General features: G+C 41.5%; 2 protein-coding genes across 2 annotated transcripts; one reads left to right on the plus strand and one right to left on the minus strand.

Moving 5' to 3' along the window:
• The first annotated feature begins 1234 nt into the window (after positions 1-1234).
• LOC108578697 lies at positions 1235-4702 on the plus strand. Its single transcript, XM_017942075.1, has 5 exons — positions 1235-1497; positions 1573-1798; positions 1937-2439; positions 2905-3452; positions 3495-4702. The coding sequence occupies exons 1-5, from the start codon at positions 1235-1237 to the stop codon at positions 4700-4702; spliced, it is 2748 nt and encodes a 915-aa protein (XP_017797564.1).
• Positions 4703-6474: 1772 nt separating this feature from the next.
• Positions 6475-11464, minus strand: LOC108578776 (homeobox protein goosecoid). The gene is made up of 3 exons (XM_017942166.1): positions 10969-11464; positions 9485-9774; positions 6475-6696 (listed from the first exon to the last, which is right to left on the minus strand). The coding sequence occupies exons 1-3, from the start codon at positions 11462-11464 to the stop codon at positions 6475-6477; spliced, it is 1008 nt and encodes a 335-aa protein (XP_017797655.1).
• Between the last annotated feature and the right edge of the window lie 6736 nt (positions 11465-18200).

An 18200-nucleotide genomic window follows, 5' to 3' on the forward strand; every position in this document is an offset into this window, starting at 1 on the left:
AGACTACCCTGTTTCGACGATCTATATGTGTGTGTGGATGTTCCACTTAGCGAGATAAATATTACACGTATCTCTTATCATTTTTTTTTTATATCATTAGCACAAGTTTAAAGAATTGTTTCGAATAAACTTTTGAAGCCTAAAAAACGTGTTTTACTAGAAAGAAATTACACGGTGAAATATAAGGGGTGAATGAAATTAGATTTTATCGAAATTCTTTTATATTTAACATGCGAATAGTAGAATTTTTTTTCTTTTTTTTTCTGGAAAATCATGCAAATATGTTTTTCACGGTGTCCGTAACAAGAATTATTTACCGTTAATGCACTCGCGGGGCTCCTAAATCCAATAATGATCAGAATATTACCCGAAAAGTAGGGTTTCACGTTATTTCCATCGTGTATCGGCGTAATTTTATAAACACTTTGAAAATTTTGTGTCACGATCTGGCTTCCCGCGTTGAGATTGCTTGACGTTTTAAGGTTTCATCTACTTCGGAGGAAAATAATTACAAAATCACAGAACGGAACACTTTAAATCTTTCGTCAGCCCTTTTGAGAAGCCGCATTTGTCTAGCTTCACGGCTCGACCCCTCCCTCCCCCCTACTTTCTCGACTTCTCAAATAAAACTATTCATATTTCGAGGAGTATATTTGAACAAGCAGAAGGGGGGAGAAAAATATATGTAAACGACACAATTTCTTCGTTATTAAATAGACCCAGCGAGCGCTAGGGAGCCAATAAAACATTTTTATTACAACGTTTTTACCTCACCGCCCTTGTCCCTTCTGCCCCCTTCGTTTGCCAATCTCGATGCAACACGAACCGATCTGCACATTGCACAAAATTATTTTTCAATTTTTCCCATTCCAAAATATCTTTCGGCGACAAATTCAAATTCCACACGGGACGATCAAATGGCACATATACTATATACATAAAATTCATTACCCTGTGTTAGGTTATATCAAAAATTTTTCTTCCAAAATCACAGTTCAAACAGCTACAATGTAACGGAAGATCATTGTAGGATAATCAGTAATCCTATCAACAAAAAAAAAAAAATTACGAAAAAGTGAAATATCATATTTCGTTGACGATTAAAATATGAGCTGATTTGAAAACAAATCAGATATCCGTGAATTTGGCGAATCGGTGTTAAATTAAGCGTAAAGTGGATATGATATGAGCGTTTATCGAGAAAGGAAGAGATTAATGTGAAAATTGAACCAAAATGGCTGACGTGGAGGAAACCGACGAAGATGCGACCACTGATAATGTCGACGACGACACCACAGATTTTGCAGACACAGATGCAGCGGAGGATACGGAAGCAGATGGAGCTGAAGGTGAGGAACAACTGTACGAAGAAGGAGAAGAAGGGGTATCAGCGCAGGTTGAAAAGAAGGACAGGAAGAAGAAAAGCTGGATGGAACGATGTTTGGATCAAAAATGGAAATGCGACGACTCTCCTCTCTGGAAACTTTACATGAACGCGTAAGAAATATCGAGGCAATTAAATACATCTCGTGCATCACCTAACTCGCGTGATCAGTATCGTGGTTTCTTCAGATTTCTAGAGGATCAACAACAATTAGAGAAAGACGATATTTTCAAGCGCAGAAGACCTGCTCGTCTTCAAAAATTTCCTAAAGTTCAATCAGAGGAGGATTTGAGTACACCTTACAAGTGCTTACCTCTTAGCACTTTCCAGCTTCGAGATAAGTTGAGGCTACCTGACAAAGTCGATCGATCGCAAATGATACGAATTTGGAAGAATATGCGCGCGAACCTGCCAGTTAGTAAAGATGTGCAATTTTGATTTTCGTTTAATTCCAACGATGCGCGCATAAAACTTAACTTCCAACTTAGTTAAAATAAAACATAATGTCTGAAAAGTATCAAAAAAATTCTTAGTTACGAGTCATTTCTCTAGGTTCAATCGTCGAAATCCGACACAGCGATAGATGCTCCGGTGAAAAAGACAGACAGCAACAAATGGCCGGGCATGTGGCCCTGTACGACGCGAGATTTAGCGAAAGAGATATTAGAGAGACGAAGACAGAAGAGAAAAACGCGAAAAGATCTGTTTCCCTGTGATCCAGACGACATACAAGATGTCTTCGACGATCCGGACAAAGATTTCTCCGATCGTAAGGAATTAGGTCACGCTAGAGTTCCACAATCGTGTCCTTTACCGAGGAAAGAGCTGTTAGTCGATCAAGCTGCAGGTGAACAGCACGGTTTAGTTAACGGTGATTACATAATTTTCGAGTTACCGTCGAAATCGCGCGGCAACAGGGTGTACGCAGATGTATGTCTTCGGGGGTTGAAAGGTATGCATTTGCCGGAACTGGGTTTGCTGCGAACGCGAAAAAGGACGTGGAAATTCTGCTTCTATCAGGCTGTTGTTGCACTTCTCGCTAAGACACAGTTAAGGTATCTCATATGTATGAATTTTGTGCAATGTTTTAATCTCATAAACTTCGTTAATCCTTTAACGCTCGCATTTTTCTCAACTTGATGTACCAAAAGTGATCGATTTTATTTTTTTTTCAATTATTTCTTAGGCGTGCAGAAATAAGTTTCCCATTTATTTATAATGCTGTGACTTAAAATATTTGTGATTTTTACCATAGAATAGAAAGGATAGCGCAATGTGAAAAGTGAAAGAAAATTGCACTTTTTGGAGGGTTAGTTGTGGGGTTAAAGGGTTAATAAGAGAGCGATGCACTTAGGGAGTTGTCTTTGTCATTAGAATATAAATTTTTCTATTTTTTTCTATTTTTTTAAATTAGGAAATTCTGATTACAAATTAGGAATACTGATAATTCACAGTTAAACTATAAAAATGAAAAGTTCATTTTCATTGTATTACTGAATGTAGAAATCTATTTTCAAAAGATACAAATACGCTTGGAGCGCGAACATCGACTACATCTACGACCACGCGTGGATGTTGTACACTCACATCGGCATGATCAACATCAAGGATAAGCAAAGATTAGACGACATCGTCGTGTACAACTACAAATACAGCATCGAATTGAATTTAGTTCTCGAATTAAACGACGTTCCTATACTGACTGATATTCCTTGGGATTACGAGGAGAGCAATATGAGGCATAAAATGGTCCTGCATCGGAAAGAATTGATGAACTTCACGTTGGAAATCGGTTCTGAGAAAATAACCGACAAACAAAGTTCATCGGTTCACGAAGAAATCAGAAAGATCGAAGAATGGTTCGACACGTTAAAAATTCGTTATCGTAACTGCATATTTCGTACCACGCGATTCTCCGTAGCTTTTTGGAGGGACAATCTCTTCTGGTACCTTTACAATCCCTATCGATGCGACGAATTCGGTTATTTCGACGATTCTGGATACGCCTGTATCCTGAAGTTCTGCTCGAGGGAATCTCTCAAAAGACACCTGATGATCCTCTTGCTAAGATCCTAGGAAATTGCGGATCAACTGGCAGACATGTACGAAGAAGAAGGTATGGAAGAAGCAGAAATCGTAGGAGAAACAGAGCAAGCAGAAGACACTCCCGAAGAAGAAATTGAAAAATGCTACACGATCCAGATTTATCAGATGACCTATCACTGCTGTCAAATTCACAACCTGAAATTGTTGCAAAGAGGTGCACCAAAACCACCGAGACACTTAGTGAAGAAGAAAACCATCGACGATTGTCCCTTCGATCCTCTCGACGTGAGAGATCCGTGCACGATCGAGCAAGAGGAAGAAGATCTGAAAGAAACGATCGAGAAACCAACGTGGCTGAAACTGTACAAAATTACTTGGGCCAAGTGCATGGCTGTTCCTCAGAAGAAGAAGAACAGAGAAGCTGGAACTGGAAAGATGCGCTGGCACCAGTACGTCGTTGAGGAATCGAACAAACTCTTCTCCTTATGGGGCGAAATTCACATCACCGATGGCATGTTCGAGAAGGAAAATCGCGGGATGCAAACGTACGCTTGTTACGTGGTCTGCGCTGGCATGACTAGGATCATGGCGCCTGAATACTGGAGCTCGAAGACTCTCGACGTGATCGTCATGTGTGGCGACAGATATTACACTCACAGTAAATTAGAAGCAGAATTCAAATCGACGAAAAATGAATACAGACATGTGAATTGTTGGAACAGGTATCTAATGAGTCATTTCAAGATCGGAGAGACCATGTTCGAGGCGAATGTTCTGCCAGCGATCTGTGGTAGATTGTACGCTAAGTCGGGGAAATATTTATGGCAATCGTTGGAACAGATGTTCTTGAAGTATTGTTTCGGGATTCTGACTTGTGAGAGTTCCTGTTTGGGCGTTTTTAAATTTTGCGGAGCTTATTACATGTGTGACGTGAATTCTCTTGGTCCACCGCTGTTTTCTTACGGAGAAGGCGCAGTTTATCTACTGAGGGCCACGTATTTTCAGAAATTCATCACTGCTTTGGTGCTGACGATTGGTTCACCGGAATGCAGTCAGTTCGCTCTGAATCCTATTGAGATATTAAAGGTCATCGACGTGGGTCCGTCTGCGTTCCCCGTTGGAAGAATTGAGAAGAAGGAGAGGTCTAAAAGGGTGACCAAAGTGGAGTGTCCGTATGACGAGGAGAAGAAAAAACAGATGAAGAAGTGGAAGCACAAGAGAGCGGAGACTGCTCGCACGATCGATAAATTGTGTTGCAAAGGTGGCGAATAATCGCGAATTTTCTTTATCCTGTATAATTGTGCCGTGTAAATCTTGTATACGTATAAAAGTGACTTGAGCCAAATGCAACGTTTCAAGATTAAACGTGTCATGCTTGAACGAATTACAATTTTATTGCGTTTTATTTTACTTGTAAAACTATAAAACACTGCGCTGTTTCAGCGAAGGAATTAAATTTCTACAGCTCGAATCGCTTAAACAGCGAATTCGCTTGTTCGCGAGTAACGTTAACAAAACTCCGACCGAAAAGTTTCATCCAATTATAGGAAATGTAACTAACAGACTGGCGGATTACCAGCCGATATTATTCTTTTCATCGTGCTTGAACCGCACACACTCGTTTCCCACACTTATTAACTTAGCCACACTTATTGAGGATTCGATCGACAACTTTCGTTTCAATCCCCGCATCAGCTGCTGGAAAATTTCCCCTACCGGAAGCTTTATCGGTGCAATTGAAATCTACGACGTAATTAATTAGCCGTCCGCAAGTGAGTATCGAGTAAAGAAAATATCAAATAACTAGGAGGCAAAAGTTTCGCCAGTTTTGAATAATTGAGAAGGAAAAAGGGTTTCTCTCTGTCGAAGTAAGAGAACGGTGAAAAATAAAGGAAGCCGCGTTTAAGTCGATCGTCTTTAGGTCTCAGTGCAGCCACGGCGCGGAACCTATTAAAGTTGTATCGCAAGAGAACGTCTTAGTTCCTGGTCGCCCTCGGGATTTATGTACTTACTCCAGGAACTTGGCTGGAACTTTCCTTCTCGCGGTGAACTTACGGTGTCCATGAGCCGGCGCTACCACCGGGTGGGCTGCTCTTTCACCCCTATCGCACAATACTAATAATATAATCGTCGAGGCACGTAGAACTAAGTTCCAACTACAACACCGCGGAAACTGCCGGGGGATTTTAATCACCGATCCATTCTGTAACGGAGAAGTCAGCACTCGGTATGGTTTCGTAGTGTTATACGTGATAATAATTGGAGGATGAAGAGTTGGAAATGCTTCCTTCAAAAATTATTCATTTTTCAACTATCATTTAATATATTATTTTTGGGTGAAGTGACTGATGATTATCGTCGATCTTTCATCTTTTTTTTTCTGAGATGTTTGTGAAGGTTTTAGAGCAGGCTGCCCAACTCGCGGCCCGCGGGCTGCTCGTAGCCCTGGAGGGCTAATTACGTGGCCCGCAGGCAGCACGTAGCTCTAAAGAGCAATGCGGAAGATTGTAAATTTTTAACAATATTATGTGATTTTTAGCAATGTTTTTCATGTCAGACATTAATTTTCTGAGACTTCAGGATGTTTCCTGGTTTTATGAATTTTACATCCAAGGTATCTCTAAATTATATGAATTTTGTGAATTTTTAAAGCAAGTAGTTTTTATCAATAATACTAAAATTGGAAGTAACCAAAGAAATTTCTCTTTTACTCGTCGATCTTTGTTAAAATTCCACTGTTTCCTCGAAAACTTCCCAAAAAATCTACTTCAACAATTACGAAAAGGATTAATTCACGTTAGTAAAAAAAGAGCGTATCTTCGTTCATATCTCGAATCAATAATTTATTTCACTATCTATTATACACATCGATCGTAAGTTATATGTACAAACATATTTACACCCTAATTCGGTATTTACACGTGTCCCCTGTGCAAAGGGGGCTGGAAAAACCTGTCCCGTGTTCTGGATCTCCTTGACCGTCGACCAATTGAAACGAATGTAAAAAAAGGGAGAGAAAAAGATCTCTAGAACCGATATTTCGACTACGCCACTTCTAGGTCCGAGCTGTCGGTGTCCTGTTCGTGTTGTTGTTGCTGCTGTTGCTGTTGCTGCCTGGTCAACGTCAAATGATCGGCCACTTTGACCGTAGGCGTGGGCACGTTGTCGTCGGCTCGTTGACGTTGCTCCAGCTGAAGTTTCCGCATACGTTCCTGTTCTTCCCGTTTCTGTTTACGCCACTTGGCACGTCGGTTCTTGAACCACACCTGGAATAGGAAATGTTTGATGAGGGAAGCTCGTCGTGCCTGGTCGGTCGCGTTTATTTTGTACAAGTTCTCGCACGGTAGCCGGGAAAACCGATGTTCCTCTGTATTGGGAAAACGCTCGAAATGGAATCGAGGCGAGCAACGTGTAAATAAAATGCTCTCCTTTTTTCAATTTTTCGAAAGTTTCCGTAGTTTCTTCTTGCAGTAGGCTTTTAACACTTCTGCGAGAGTAATTTGTAGGGTTGCATTCAAAATTTTGAAAATAAAGTTTAAGAATTAAAAAAGAAAATTCAGAACTAAAAGATAAAGTTCAAAGTTGAAAAAAAAAATATTGTTAAATTAACGTGAAATTTGTAATTTATCTGTGATACATAATTTGTTTAAATGTTAATTGATCGACTTAAGAAAGTTATCTTTTAATTATCATAGATGATGAATTAGTAACTTCTTCATGATTACATTCCGATTCCAACGCTTCGTTCGTTTCGCCATAGATTCGCTTTCATCGTGAAATTATTAAACAGAACTTAATTTCTACCAGGTGAGGTAGAGCGCTTAATTGATAACCCCGTTTACCTGTGATGTATCTGATCGAGAAGGCGAGTAACGAGGCAAGGGGGAGGGCTAGCGAAGATCAAAAGGCTTCATCCCACATTCGAAATCAGCATTTGTTCCTCACGCTTGTCCGACTCGATTTAAATGAAATCTGACAATCAATAGCTCTCCGATTCTTACAGACAGAGATACACTTCATCTTTCCAGTTCATCTCGCTGATCTGATTCTTAGCTGTTGAATTATACAATTATCCCACACTCGTGTATATTTCATCCATTTCTAATTTCATTCGAGATCAATTTTCTTATTTTTATAGAAATAATCGATTCTTAACGTATTTCACAATTCAACATATATCACTCGAACATTTTCGTCGAATTTCAAATCTGATCCATAATTAAACTTTCTTTTCCGATTCAATCGTTACAGGATCGATGATTTTACATGTAATTCTCCTTTTATAGCCGGGCGACTGTCGTTTTCGTGTATCCGTATTCTGTTGATGCAATCACGAAGATAGGAAAAGACCGTCGCACGGGTAAACAGCCGTGCTTCTTTCCAAACACACAGAGGACTGAGTGCTTTAGGCCTTCTCTCGAGCTGTGTTTCTCGAATCTTTCCCTTTATTTTCCCCCTTTTTTTCTTTCCTTCCCTCCACCGGCTCTCCTCCTTTTTCTCGTTTCGAAAGTCGCCTTTCTACTAATTCTGTACAAACACCGAAACTCTTGCACGATGCGGCAGGTGCGCTGCAGGTATATGTTGTTTCAAAGTCTTTAAAGACTCTCGAGACGAGGGATTTCCTTTGGCAAAGCCGACGACGCGGGTGGTCTGTTGGTCCACGATAAGTGTGAATGACTTTGGGATTGTACGATTGTTCGAACAAATTGCCCGCCGCGAATAGAAAGACATTCCTTGATTCCACTCCTCCTTACTTTTATCACAGTCCTTCTCGCGATAATTTCCTCGGCAGAGAAACGTGTTTGCTTGTTTAAACAGAAAACACAGAGTCGTTGAAGAGTTGATAGTACACTTTTTCCTCCAAGTTATATCTTTTCTCCATTCTTTTATTAAAATTTTCATTCTAATCTTCAATGTCTCGAAAGAAAATCATTTTGTAAGTTTGTCTTCCGTGTTACATTTCGTATTTCGGATACTTGAAACATCATGCTTTACCGAAGTGTGTTTCTAAAAGATCTCCTAAGTTCTTTCTTCCGAAAAAGGCGTTTGATCCCAGGCAAAGCAGCAAACTGAGCATCGATCTTCTCTCCTCTTAAATAGGGACCACAATAGCGCGCCGGAAAAAGGGTTCCTTCGACAATCCAGTCTCAGTGACACGCTCTCTAAATCCCCCGAAACATCCCGGCTTCGTCGTTGATCGAGCATTAAAACCGATTTCAATTTCGGAAAAAAAAAAAAAAACACCAAATCACACGGACAGAGTGAGTGGTCTCTCGATGTTTTATTGATATAAAAACGTTTATTCGATTGACGGTAGGCGAGCAACGAATCGCCGCTGATTAATTATAAGACGGACTCGTGTGAAATTAATGATTGCGCGCAATGTAAATCTTTATGGCGACAAGTACGTCCCGTTATAAATTCTACTCGTGTTCCCACCGTTATCCCGTGTACACGTGCGTGTTGTACACGATGTCTGTACGATACACCCACAATCGATCATATATATATAATTGAAGTAAACACATTATCGGCAAAGCTTTTAATCTAGCATGCAACTTGTTGGCCCAAGTCGCGAGGGACGCGCGATAAATACTGCTGGCAAATAATTTTAATGACCGTATTAAAGAATTATGAGATCGTCGTCGTTGTGTTGTTGTTACTGTTGGTACATTAGGATGACAAACAAGCTGGAGAACTAGTGGAAGGCATTTTGTCATCGGTAGAAATTATGCGTTTCAGGGCTTTGAGAGTTTCGACAATCCGAATGGTCAATGTTTGTCAAACGAAAACCTAATATTCTCTCGAGACAGTAATTTGTCAGTTTAGGTAGCTACCGATGGTAGCAGGATTTTTCGGGGTTCCCCCGGGTAAAAAATTCTCACGATGCAATTAAATTCCCTCGTGAAGGAAGAAAATTGGAGAAGAAAGTTCAGAATTTTTTTACCAAAGATATCTCTATGGAAAATTCATTTCTTTCCGTGTGTTCTTTAGACGTTCGTCATGCAGATACACGATGTAGGAAGGTTGTAGGATACGGTTTCTTCAACTCACCTCGATTCTTTCTTCCTTGAGATCGACCTGAAGAGCGAGTTGTTCTCTCAAGATCACGTCTGGATAGTGTGTCTTGTCGAATGTTGCTTCCAGTTGTTCCAGCTGTTCTTCTGTGAATATCGTCCTGTGGCGACGCTTCCTCTTCGCCATAGGTCCTATCGCCGCTGCGTTTGGATTTATTTGATAGGGATGAGCCGCGTGATAGAACGCCGGCTGACCGTGAAGAGAAACGCCGGCGGCTGCCATTTCTGCTACGTAACCGCCGGAGTATAAACTAGGATATGCTGCAGCTGGAACGAGAAACAAATGGGAAAAAACCATTAAAGAAATTTCAAAACTCTTTCAAACCCTTTAAAAAATAAGCACTGTACCGTTGATAGAAAGAACGAAAGAAACGGTGAAAAATTTGAAGTAAGGTAATCGTTTAATTTGAGTGTACAAATGATCGATGATCTATGGAATGTTAAAATGATAACGTCCCTCGACATTTCACAACCCTATTCGAGGCACGAGGGAAACGAAAAATACTCGAAGGCCCGAGCCCCAAGGGATGTTTTGGTTTAAAATCTCGAAGAAAGCTGCTTAGAGGCGACGTCTCTGCATAAAAATGTGCGAAGGGCGAATTTATGCTTTCAACTGGCGTCACTCGCGATTCTCACTCTTTTCTCTTTCTCTTTCTTCTTCCTGCTTGCCGTAGTTGCATATTTTTCCTTCTCGTTTTCTCTCGCCTTTCCCGGCCGTGGATTGCAGAGGAGCTAAATCGTTCGTGCGTGATCGAAACGGATTGCGGATTTCAGCTCGCGCATCCCCAATCTGCGGCGTGGTTCTTGCGGGTGAAATACTTAAAGCCTTCGGGGGCATTAAGGAAATTTCGTTGCGGAACGCGTCGGGCCTCCGAGGATTTACGCCTTCTTTCATTTTTCCGCTACCAGACGCCCTTCTCCTAGCGCGACGTAATATACGCGGAACCGCGGGGCAGGCTATTTGTGAATTAGCACGGAACCCTCTGTACAGATATTTCGTTCGAGAATTTTTAAATATCGGTACGAAATTTTACATAGGGAAGAACTCGATAGGCAACAGTTGCTTTATGAATGATATTAATTGCATTTCGAAGAAGATTTGAGAAACTTTCAACTATGTACCTCTGCGTAGTGCAAATTTGTAATTTTGAGATTTCAGTTTCTCCTAAATTCGAAATTTGAAACATACCATTTCAAGTTGTCGAAGAGTGCGCCATTTCAAATTTTCAAGAGCATCTTAATCTCAATTCTAAGTTTCCCGAATTTCCTCAATCTTGTTTCTCAATCTCATTTCTCAAATATTGTGATCAATCTCACTTCTTAAATTTTCTCAATCTCACTCCTCAAATTCTCTCAATCTCATTTCTCAAAAACCACCCCCAAATTAATTTGGAACTTTCTTCCAAGCGAACCTCTAATTTCCATAATTAAACAAGCAAAACTTCCCTCGAAACCACTTACCAAACAAATCGGCGGACGTGAAGGCCAGATGATGGATCTGCTGTTGTAGCGGATGCATCGCTGTGGTTCTCGATGGCGATCCTACGGCTTCCGGGTTCTGAATGATAGACCCTAGGCCACCAGTACTGGTGGGTGTCATATTTCCAATGGGTCTAGGCGCTAAAATATTCTCGATGGTGAAGGCAGACGTAGGGGAGGACATCGTGGCGGAGGAACTCGGTCTAGAAACCTCTCGTGGTCTGAATCGCATCTCATCCGAGCTCACTGGACTCCTGGAGAACGTTTTGTCACGTCCATCGATATCGTGCCTTCTTCCAGACACATTGTTCTGCTCGTCGTTACCCTTCAACTTCTGTTGCAAACTCTCAGGTGAATAATTGTAAAGATAACGATGACCATAACCGGATATTCCGGGACCATCTTGAAGAGGACTCGACGGCTCCGTCATGGGAGAACGCGATCTGGGCGAATCACTCGCATAGGTGCTTTCTACCATGTTACGTGTATCTACAATTGTCTTAAACTCAAATTTTCACCGATGTAGCAATCGTTTTCTTTTTAACTTTTTTAACGATCGTTCGATAAGTATTGATCGGTAAAATGTAGATCACGAGAATGAGTACGATTAAGACCGGCGTAAAAACATTTTTTTCACCGCAGGACAAATATACTCTACATCCACTGGTCCTCGCATCGGTATTCTTGAAAATGATACAAAAGCTTCTCTCGATATTTCATTCGATACTATCCTCGAAGTATACAACGCCTTCACAGTCGAGCGTTCGTTACTTTCCGTACAAAAAAGTCACATATCCAGAGCACCGAATTCTAATCCCTTGCACTATATACAACATTTAAGTCCTTGTTATCGTAAGATTCTTCGAGGTTCCTTCCAGTCCCATCACAGATAAACACCCCCGGTACATACACTCGCTAACTTTCCTTCAACTTCTCACAACTTCAATCCAAATTCTCCTCAAAATTCCTTCCTGCAGAAAATCGTGTCCAGTCACTTCTTCGTACCAATCGAATGGTGTTCACACGATGAAAGAGAGAGAGAGATCGAGAGAAAGACTGTTTTCGAAGAATCGTTCGTCGGAACGATGCATTCGCAAAACGTTCATGCGAATCGTGATGCGACGACGTATCGATGACGACGATGATTCGTCTGGCCGGCGACAGAGAGCCACGAGGACGACAGCGAATCCGACGCGCGTGTAGAAGTCCAGATGTGCAGCGAGTGACACCGATGATAAAGGATATCCGACGACTGGTCCACTGGTTTGCTCGCTCGTGTTGACCTCCGGGGGTGCGCTTAGATTCGCCGGCATCCACGGGTACACGGTTAGGCAGCCACCCCCGTGTTAGTGACAGAGGGACAGAGACACCCTCGAATATATCCAGCGAAGTTTTGCCAACGCAGGGAACGGGGCGTGGCCCACCCTGGCTCCATCCACTTTTCCACCACCCCTCGGTCGCTCGGCATCCCCTAACGCGACTTGTAGAGAGAAGCAGTGGGCTAGCTGGCACAGGGAGGAGGGGAGAAAGCTGAAACGAGAAACGAGACAGAAAGTGAGCGAGAGAGTGAGAGAAAGGAAGAGAAAGAGAATGCATACACGTGTGTATACGCGCGCGCGCGCGTGTGTGTGCAGTAGAGATGGAGGGAATCGAGTCGTGGCTCGACGATGGTTTCCGGGAGGATGCAGGCGGAGGTGCAATCTCCTGACGACAGTACGATGGTTTGGGGTAGTAAAAGTGGGGGAGGAAACGTCGAACGGCCCGGTAGAATGCCCTTTCAACCCTGTCGACGCACGTCGGGTTTCGTACACCCTTATCACGAGAGAGAGAGAGGGAGGAAGAGACAGAGGAGAGGAACCCAGTACTGCGAGTGCACCGGTGGGAGAAACGTATTTACAACGGATAATCACGATGTGTCTCGCGTATTACAGAGCTTTCCGAGTTTGCCTTGCGAATCGTATTCACGAATTAATCATGCTTCCGGAAGTGTTTGGATTCGGACGGGGCTACGATCGGCGGCAATTCGCTCGGTATTGTTTCTGAAAATAATTTTCGCGGTTCCCCTCTCGGCTAACGGAATTCGTAACCGATTGGCGGAGTAGGGAAGAGGAGACGGTGTGTGGGATTATTGTTTCGGATGTTTCATAATTTTTAGCAGATTTTTTTCGATTTTTCGTACGTTTGCGAAGGAATAAACGTGTGATGATAATAATACGGGGATATTTACAAGGATAAACTGAATAATTAAATTAGGGCATTATGCAAAATATAGCAGACGATTTCTCTGGTTACAACTGCACAATCATAGGATATCCAGTTAAATAATTTTCAATACATTAACGACTAAACGCGTAAATTAATCAACACTCCGAACACATCCGAACAATTTATAATATTAGTAATTCAAAATTTCTGTTACGACCGGAAATTCGAGTAGGAAATTACGCGTAGTTTTGAAGTAACAGTTACCTATACCTACCTGTAAATGATTTAGAGACAGGTACGACGAGAGGAGACCGGTGAAATTTCCAATTGTGAAATACCGAAAATATCATTGGATATTTTTTAATCTACGTTATATATAACGCATTATACGTCGCGTATTATGGGTATCACGTTCGCGATACACAATCATATTCACATCATGCGGATGAAACTGGCAAATTGTCTCGTGTGCTGCACGTCGACCGGTATCGGCGCGCTTGATTGATTCGCAAATTGGAAACGAGCTGACTGTACAATACCGTTCGTCGTTTTTCACGTATAAACGGAACAATTTTTTTCCATAATACCTATTGTTCAGATTTGAGGATATTATGATTTTAATGCGTGGATTACACCGAGCTCTCGAATTATCGAACGCAAATTCGACGCCACGCCGCGTCGCTCCTCGTTGTTATTTGCATAAACAACGAAATACATAGTCGATTTAATGCAGGAAAACCGGTGCAACGTTAAACCTGTATAAATTCCGACATTCTGTTACATCTAACGCATAATAGCGTATAGGTGTACGTACGCTATTACCATGGTTCCAACGAAAGGAGACGAGTGATCTCTATCGATCGGAAAGATGCTAATTAATTTGTCGATCACTGACCTATGTACACTTCCGTTCCTAAGTGTTAGGTAATACACTTATGTCGTCGTCGAATTATTAACACTGGAAGAATTGGTTGGGTCAAAAATGACCCATTGGCAATTTTCCAAGAAAAGTGAATGTTCGATATCGATGCAACGACACTTTTCGACATTGTTTTCTGCATTATATTAGGTTGTCCGGAAATAAATTGCGGTTTTCTGTTATATCGTATTTAGGGCTTTTCTATACTATATATTTTAAATTTACGTTTATTAAGTAATATACCATTTGAACGCGCAGATGTCGCTCTATCATATAAGCGACACACTTTTGTTTTTTACCGTCATTTGTTCTGAGTATAACTTAAAAACGTAACAATGGACAAGAAGCAAATTCGTAGCATATTTTTATATGAATTTAAATTAGGACGTAAAGCCGCGGAAACTGGCCGCAATATCAATCGTGTATACGGTGAAAGCACAAAAATGTTATTTGTTAGACAAGCAAGTTTGGTAAATCGTAAGGGACATACTCCTACACGATAACGCCCGCCCGCACGTATCGCAATTCACGATTCGGAAGATACACGAATTGGGTTATGAAACATTAAAACACCCTCCTTATTCCCCCGACTTATCCCCTACAGATTGCCATTTTTTTAAACATTCGGATAACTTTTTGCGAGAAAAAATCTTCCACAATACCTTCGTGGAATTTATTAATTCTAGAACTCCTGATTTTTATTGTAATGGAATAGGAACTCTTGTAAAACGTTGAAAAAAGTGTATAGAATCTAATGGAAATTATTTCGATTAAGTAAATTCATTCTATGCAAAACTACACGTCTTTAAATCTCATGTACAGAAACCGCAATTTATTTCCGGGCCTAATACTTCTATTTGCATCGATATGAATCTAATTTTTCAATCACGTGAAGATTCACTTTCGGAAAATTGCTAATGGGTCATTTTTGACCCGACCGCTCCTTCTATTTAGTGTTATAATCCTAAAAAATCTGAAATCTCGTAATTAAAGAGTACATATATGTTCACTGATAAATGATAGTAATTTTGGTGAACAAATTTCATTTAAATCCTATAATACTTTATGTACGAACATAATTCGTGTCCTAATAGTTATGAACGCTAGTGTATGTATTAAAGCACCGATATTGCGATATTTGATATTTGAACACTTATAAGATTACCTGCACAATATTCGACGCTATTGGATGAGATTTTGCAACATTTAATTTTTACACTATACAGGGTGTCTCGGCTGATTTTGACATCTTGATTTTCTCGTTATTATTACTCAGAGCGAAATATGTTTCAGATGAAAGTGAAACTTTTCCACTCGTGAAAGAATTAATAACACCAGAATATACCCCCTTCGACACCGTTTAAATTTCATCTGAAACATTTTCCGCTATGAGTAACAATAACGAGAAGATCAAGATGTCAAAATCAGCCGAGACACCCTGTATATAAAACCTAAAATCTAAAAAGGAACAACCATTTTGTCCGAAAAACCAAAGAACCAACCAGAATCTCCTAAACGCGCAATGTTAGAAACCATACATATCGTCGTCTCTCCCCAAAACCAAATCGTTGATCCGGCAGATCTGTTCAATTATTCAAATCCCGCCCAATGCGTCCGTATTAATAACATAAAACCGTTGTAATGTGCATTGACTGTCGTCGTTATTGTTGTCGGTGGCCCTCGGTGGGGAGGATCGTGATGCGATACGTGGAGAACCGAGCGTGAAAAGGTTTTTCATAGGGCGCGCACGTACCCCGGACATTGTCGTTACCCCCGTGAAACACCCCACCTCCCTTATATCCATAGGGCAGTAGAGAATCGGTACGTGCACACTTCAAATCCCGAAGTCCGCATCGAAATCTGTGCCAACCTTAATCCTAATCCGTACGTTAATCGTGGCCCGATCCGTAGAACTGAGATCCCATGGCCTCGTATGTTACCCACCGGTTTACCAAGGACCATCGTTCGATCACGAGAGAGAACCATACTGTATATACATTCTCCGAACACCGTGGAAGCGTCTATGATGCTACAGAGAGAAGACGATCCTCCCTTTGTTCGACGAAGTCGTGAATTTCATTAACACCATATCGAATAGATACACGGTGTTCATCTCTGATTCATTTCTATGTCCATCCCCGGTATTCGTATGGAAATCAGACGGGACCAGTGAGCGATGGACGGCTTAGAAAGTGATCTCGTTACCAGTTTCAACGACTTTCAGATTTCTGTGCCGGATGGACAAAGTGTGAATTAGAGAATGGCTAAATGGTTGTAATCTATTGAAGATTGTGAGAACTCGAAGCTACCAAGGTGAACCGAAAAGTGCAACGAAGATGGTCCTGAATTCAATGGACACACGAGTGATCTCAGAGGTTAGGTTAGGTTAGTAACGATGAGTTTGCGTGTGGACCAATGGCCGATGGTGCAGCCTGGCTGTATGCGAATCAGGATTATCCTCCCCGCGGGATTATCGATTCTTTCGAACCTGGGACCAGATTTTCTGGGAATCGAACATTGGGTTCGCCGATCGTTCGCCGTTTTTCGAACGTTTCTATGCGATGGGTGAGTGAGAAATTTGTGGTGTTAAAAAGAATTTTCTCTCCCGAGAATCTCCGCGAAAAGCTGAAAATATGTTAAGCAGCGTAAGATAGAAAGATTAAAAGCGGTTTACTACACGTTCATCTGTAATATCAAGGTAAAATGAATCCTCGTTCTCGTTAAATCATCCTATTTCTTCACTTAGTACAACATTATCTGCATTTACGTACACACAGAGGGAACATTCTATCCTTCCTACAATTACACTCACTTTAATACCTTATTTGATACATTAAGTTCCACACATCACCTACCCAAGAAGATTGTTTTCTCGCAAAACAGATCCCGGCTGGTAAACGCATCTGAAGCGAAGCCATCGCTGTACCATTACTCCTTTCAATCTTCAATTTCTACGATCACAGGCTTCGCTCCTTGTTTGCCGTAATTCCTCTGCAACTTAAACCGGCGGGGAAAGAAGAAGAAGAAAATAAAAAGAAGTAGAAGAAGAAGGAGGAGGAGAGAGGAGAACGAGAGGGAGAGACTTCTGTGTTCCACCATCTTGCCGGCTCGGTTTTAAAAAGTTTCCTCCACGGGAGACGCTTCCACGTGAAAGATTACAATTTCCACGGTAATCATCACGAACGAGTCCCCTCCGGCGCTAATACGGCGACAATACAGATGTTTTCACGTCTAAGCGGCGTGCTAAGTGGATGTCCTCCCCTCTGCACAGTCGCCATTTTCTTCTCTGTTCGATTTCTGTGAGCCCGTCCCCGGGGGGGAGTGCTAAGTTGTTGTACCTGACCAGTTCGAAAGTGAACGTTTCGCGTACCACTCGTTACTTTAGCTTACACTTGACTGGACGCCTTCTTGCCTCTTTAGATGGAGAAATAATAATCGACGAGAGAGGGAGAGAGAAAGCGGCGAGCAAAAGCCAACGGAAATTGAGCCTGCGAATTATCCGTCAGGATATTCGTGTTTCCTTTGCCTTCTATGCTATTTTACGTTTAGTTTGCACGTTTCTTTCTTCGTCTCTTCTCACTGTAGGATGACCTCCTGGCTGGAATTTCTTCGTGCAAGAACGTTTCCGGCGAGCTTAAGGAACCAACGTGAAAACCGAAGAGTCCGTGATTATCCTGCTCGCGGAATTTTCATACTTGTCGTGGGCTTAAAGGGTGAACGATACGATGGAGGATCGTTAGTGAGTTTGAAGGGGTTAATAGCGTTTCTTCGCCTTGTTCGACTGTGAAAGTAGGTATTTTTGTGTTTGTTGCTGGTGGTTTGGTGGTTTGCTGGTGGTCTTTGTGGAGATTTGGTAGTGAGATGGGTTGTTTCATATTTCATATCATATTTTCGACTTTTTCAATAATTTTGGAACACTTTGTATAAACATTTCATAGTTTAGCCAATTTTGGGATAAACCGTTGCTTCCAAAATTTGTTTGATACGATTTTCCATACATTCTAAACACACTTACCTGGGCACCCAATTTATCGTGTAATCTATGCTACAATTTTCCAATGATAATACATAGTTACTTCCATTATACCCT

The sequence above is a fragment of the Habropoda laboriosa genome, unplaced genomic scaffold (assembly GCF_001263275.1).
Source record: "Habropoda laboriosa isolate 0110345459 unplaced genomic scaffold, ASM126327v1 scaffold28, whole genome shotgun sequence".
Lineage (NCBI taxonomy): Eukaryota > Metazoa > Arthropoda > Insecta > Hymenoptera > Apidae > Habropoda > Habropoda laboriosa.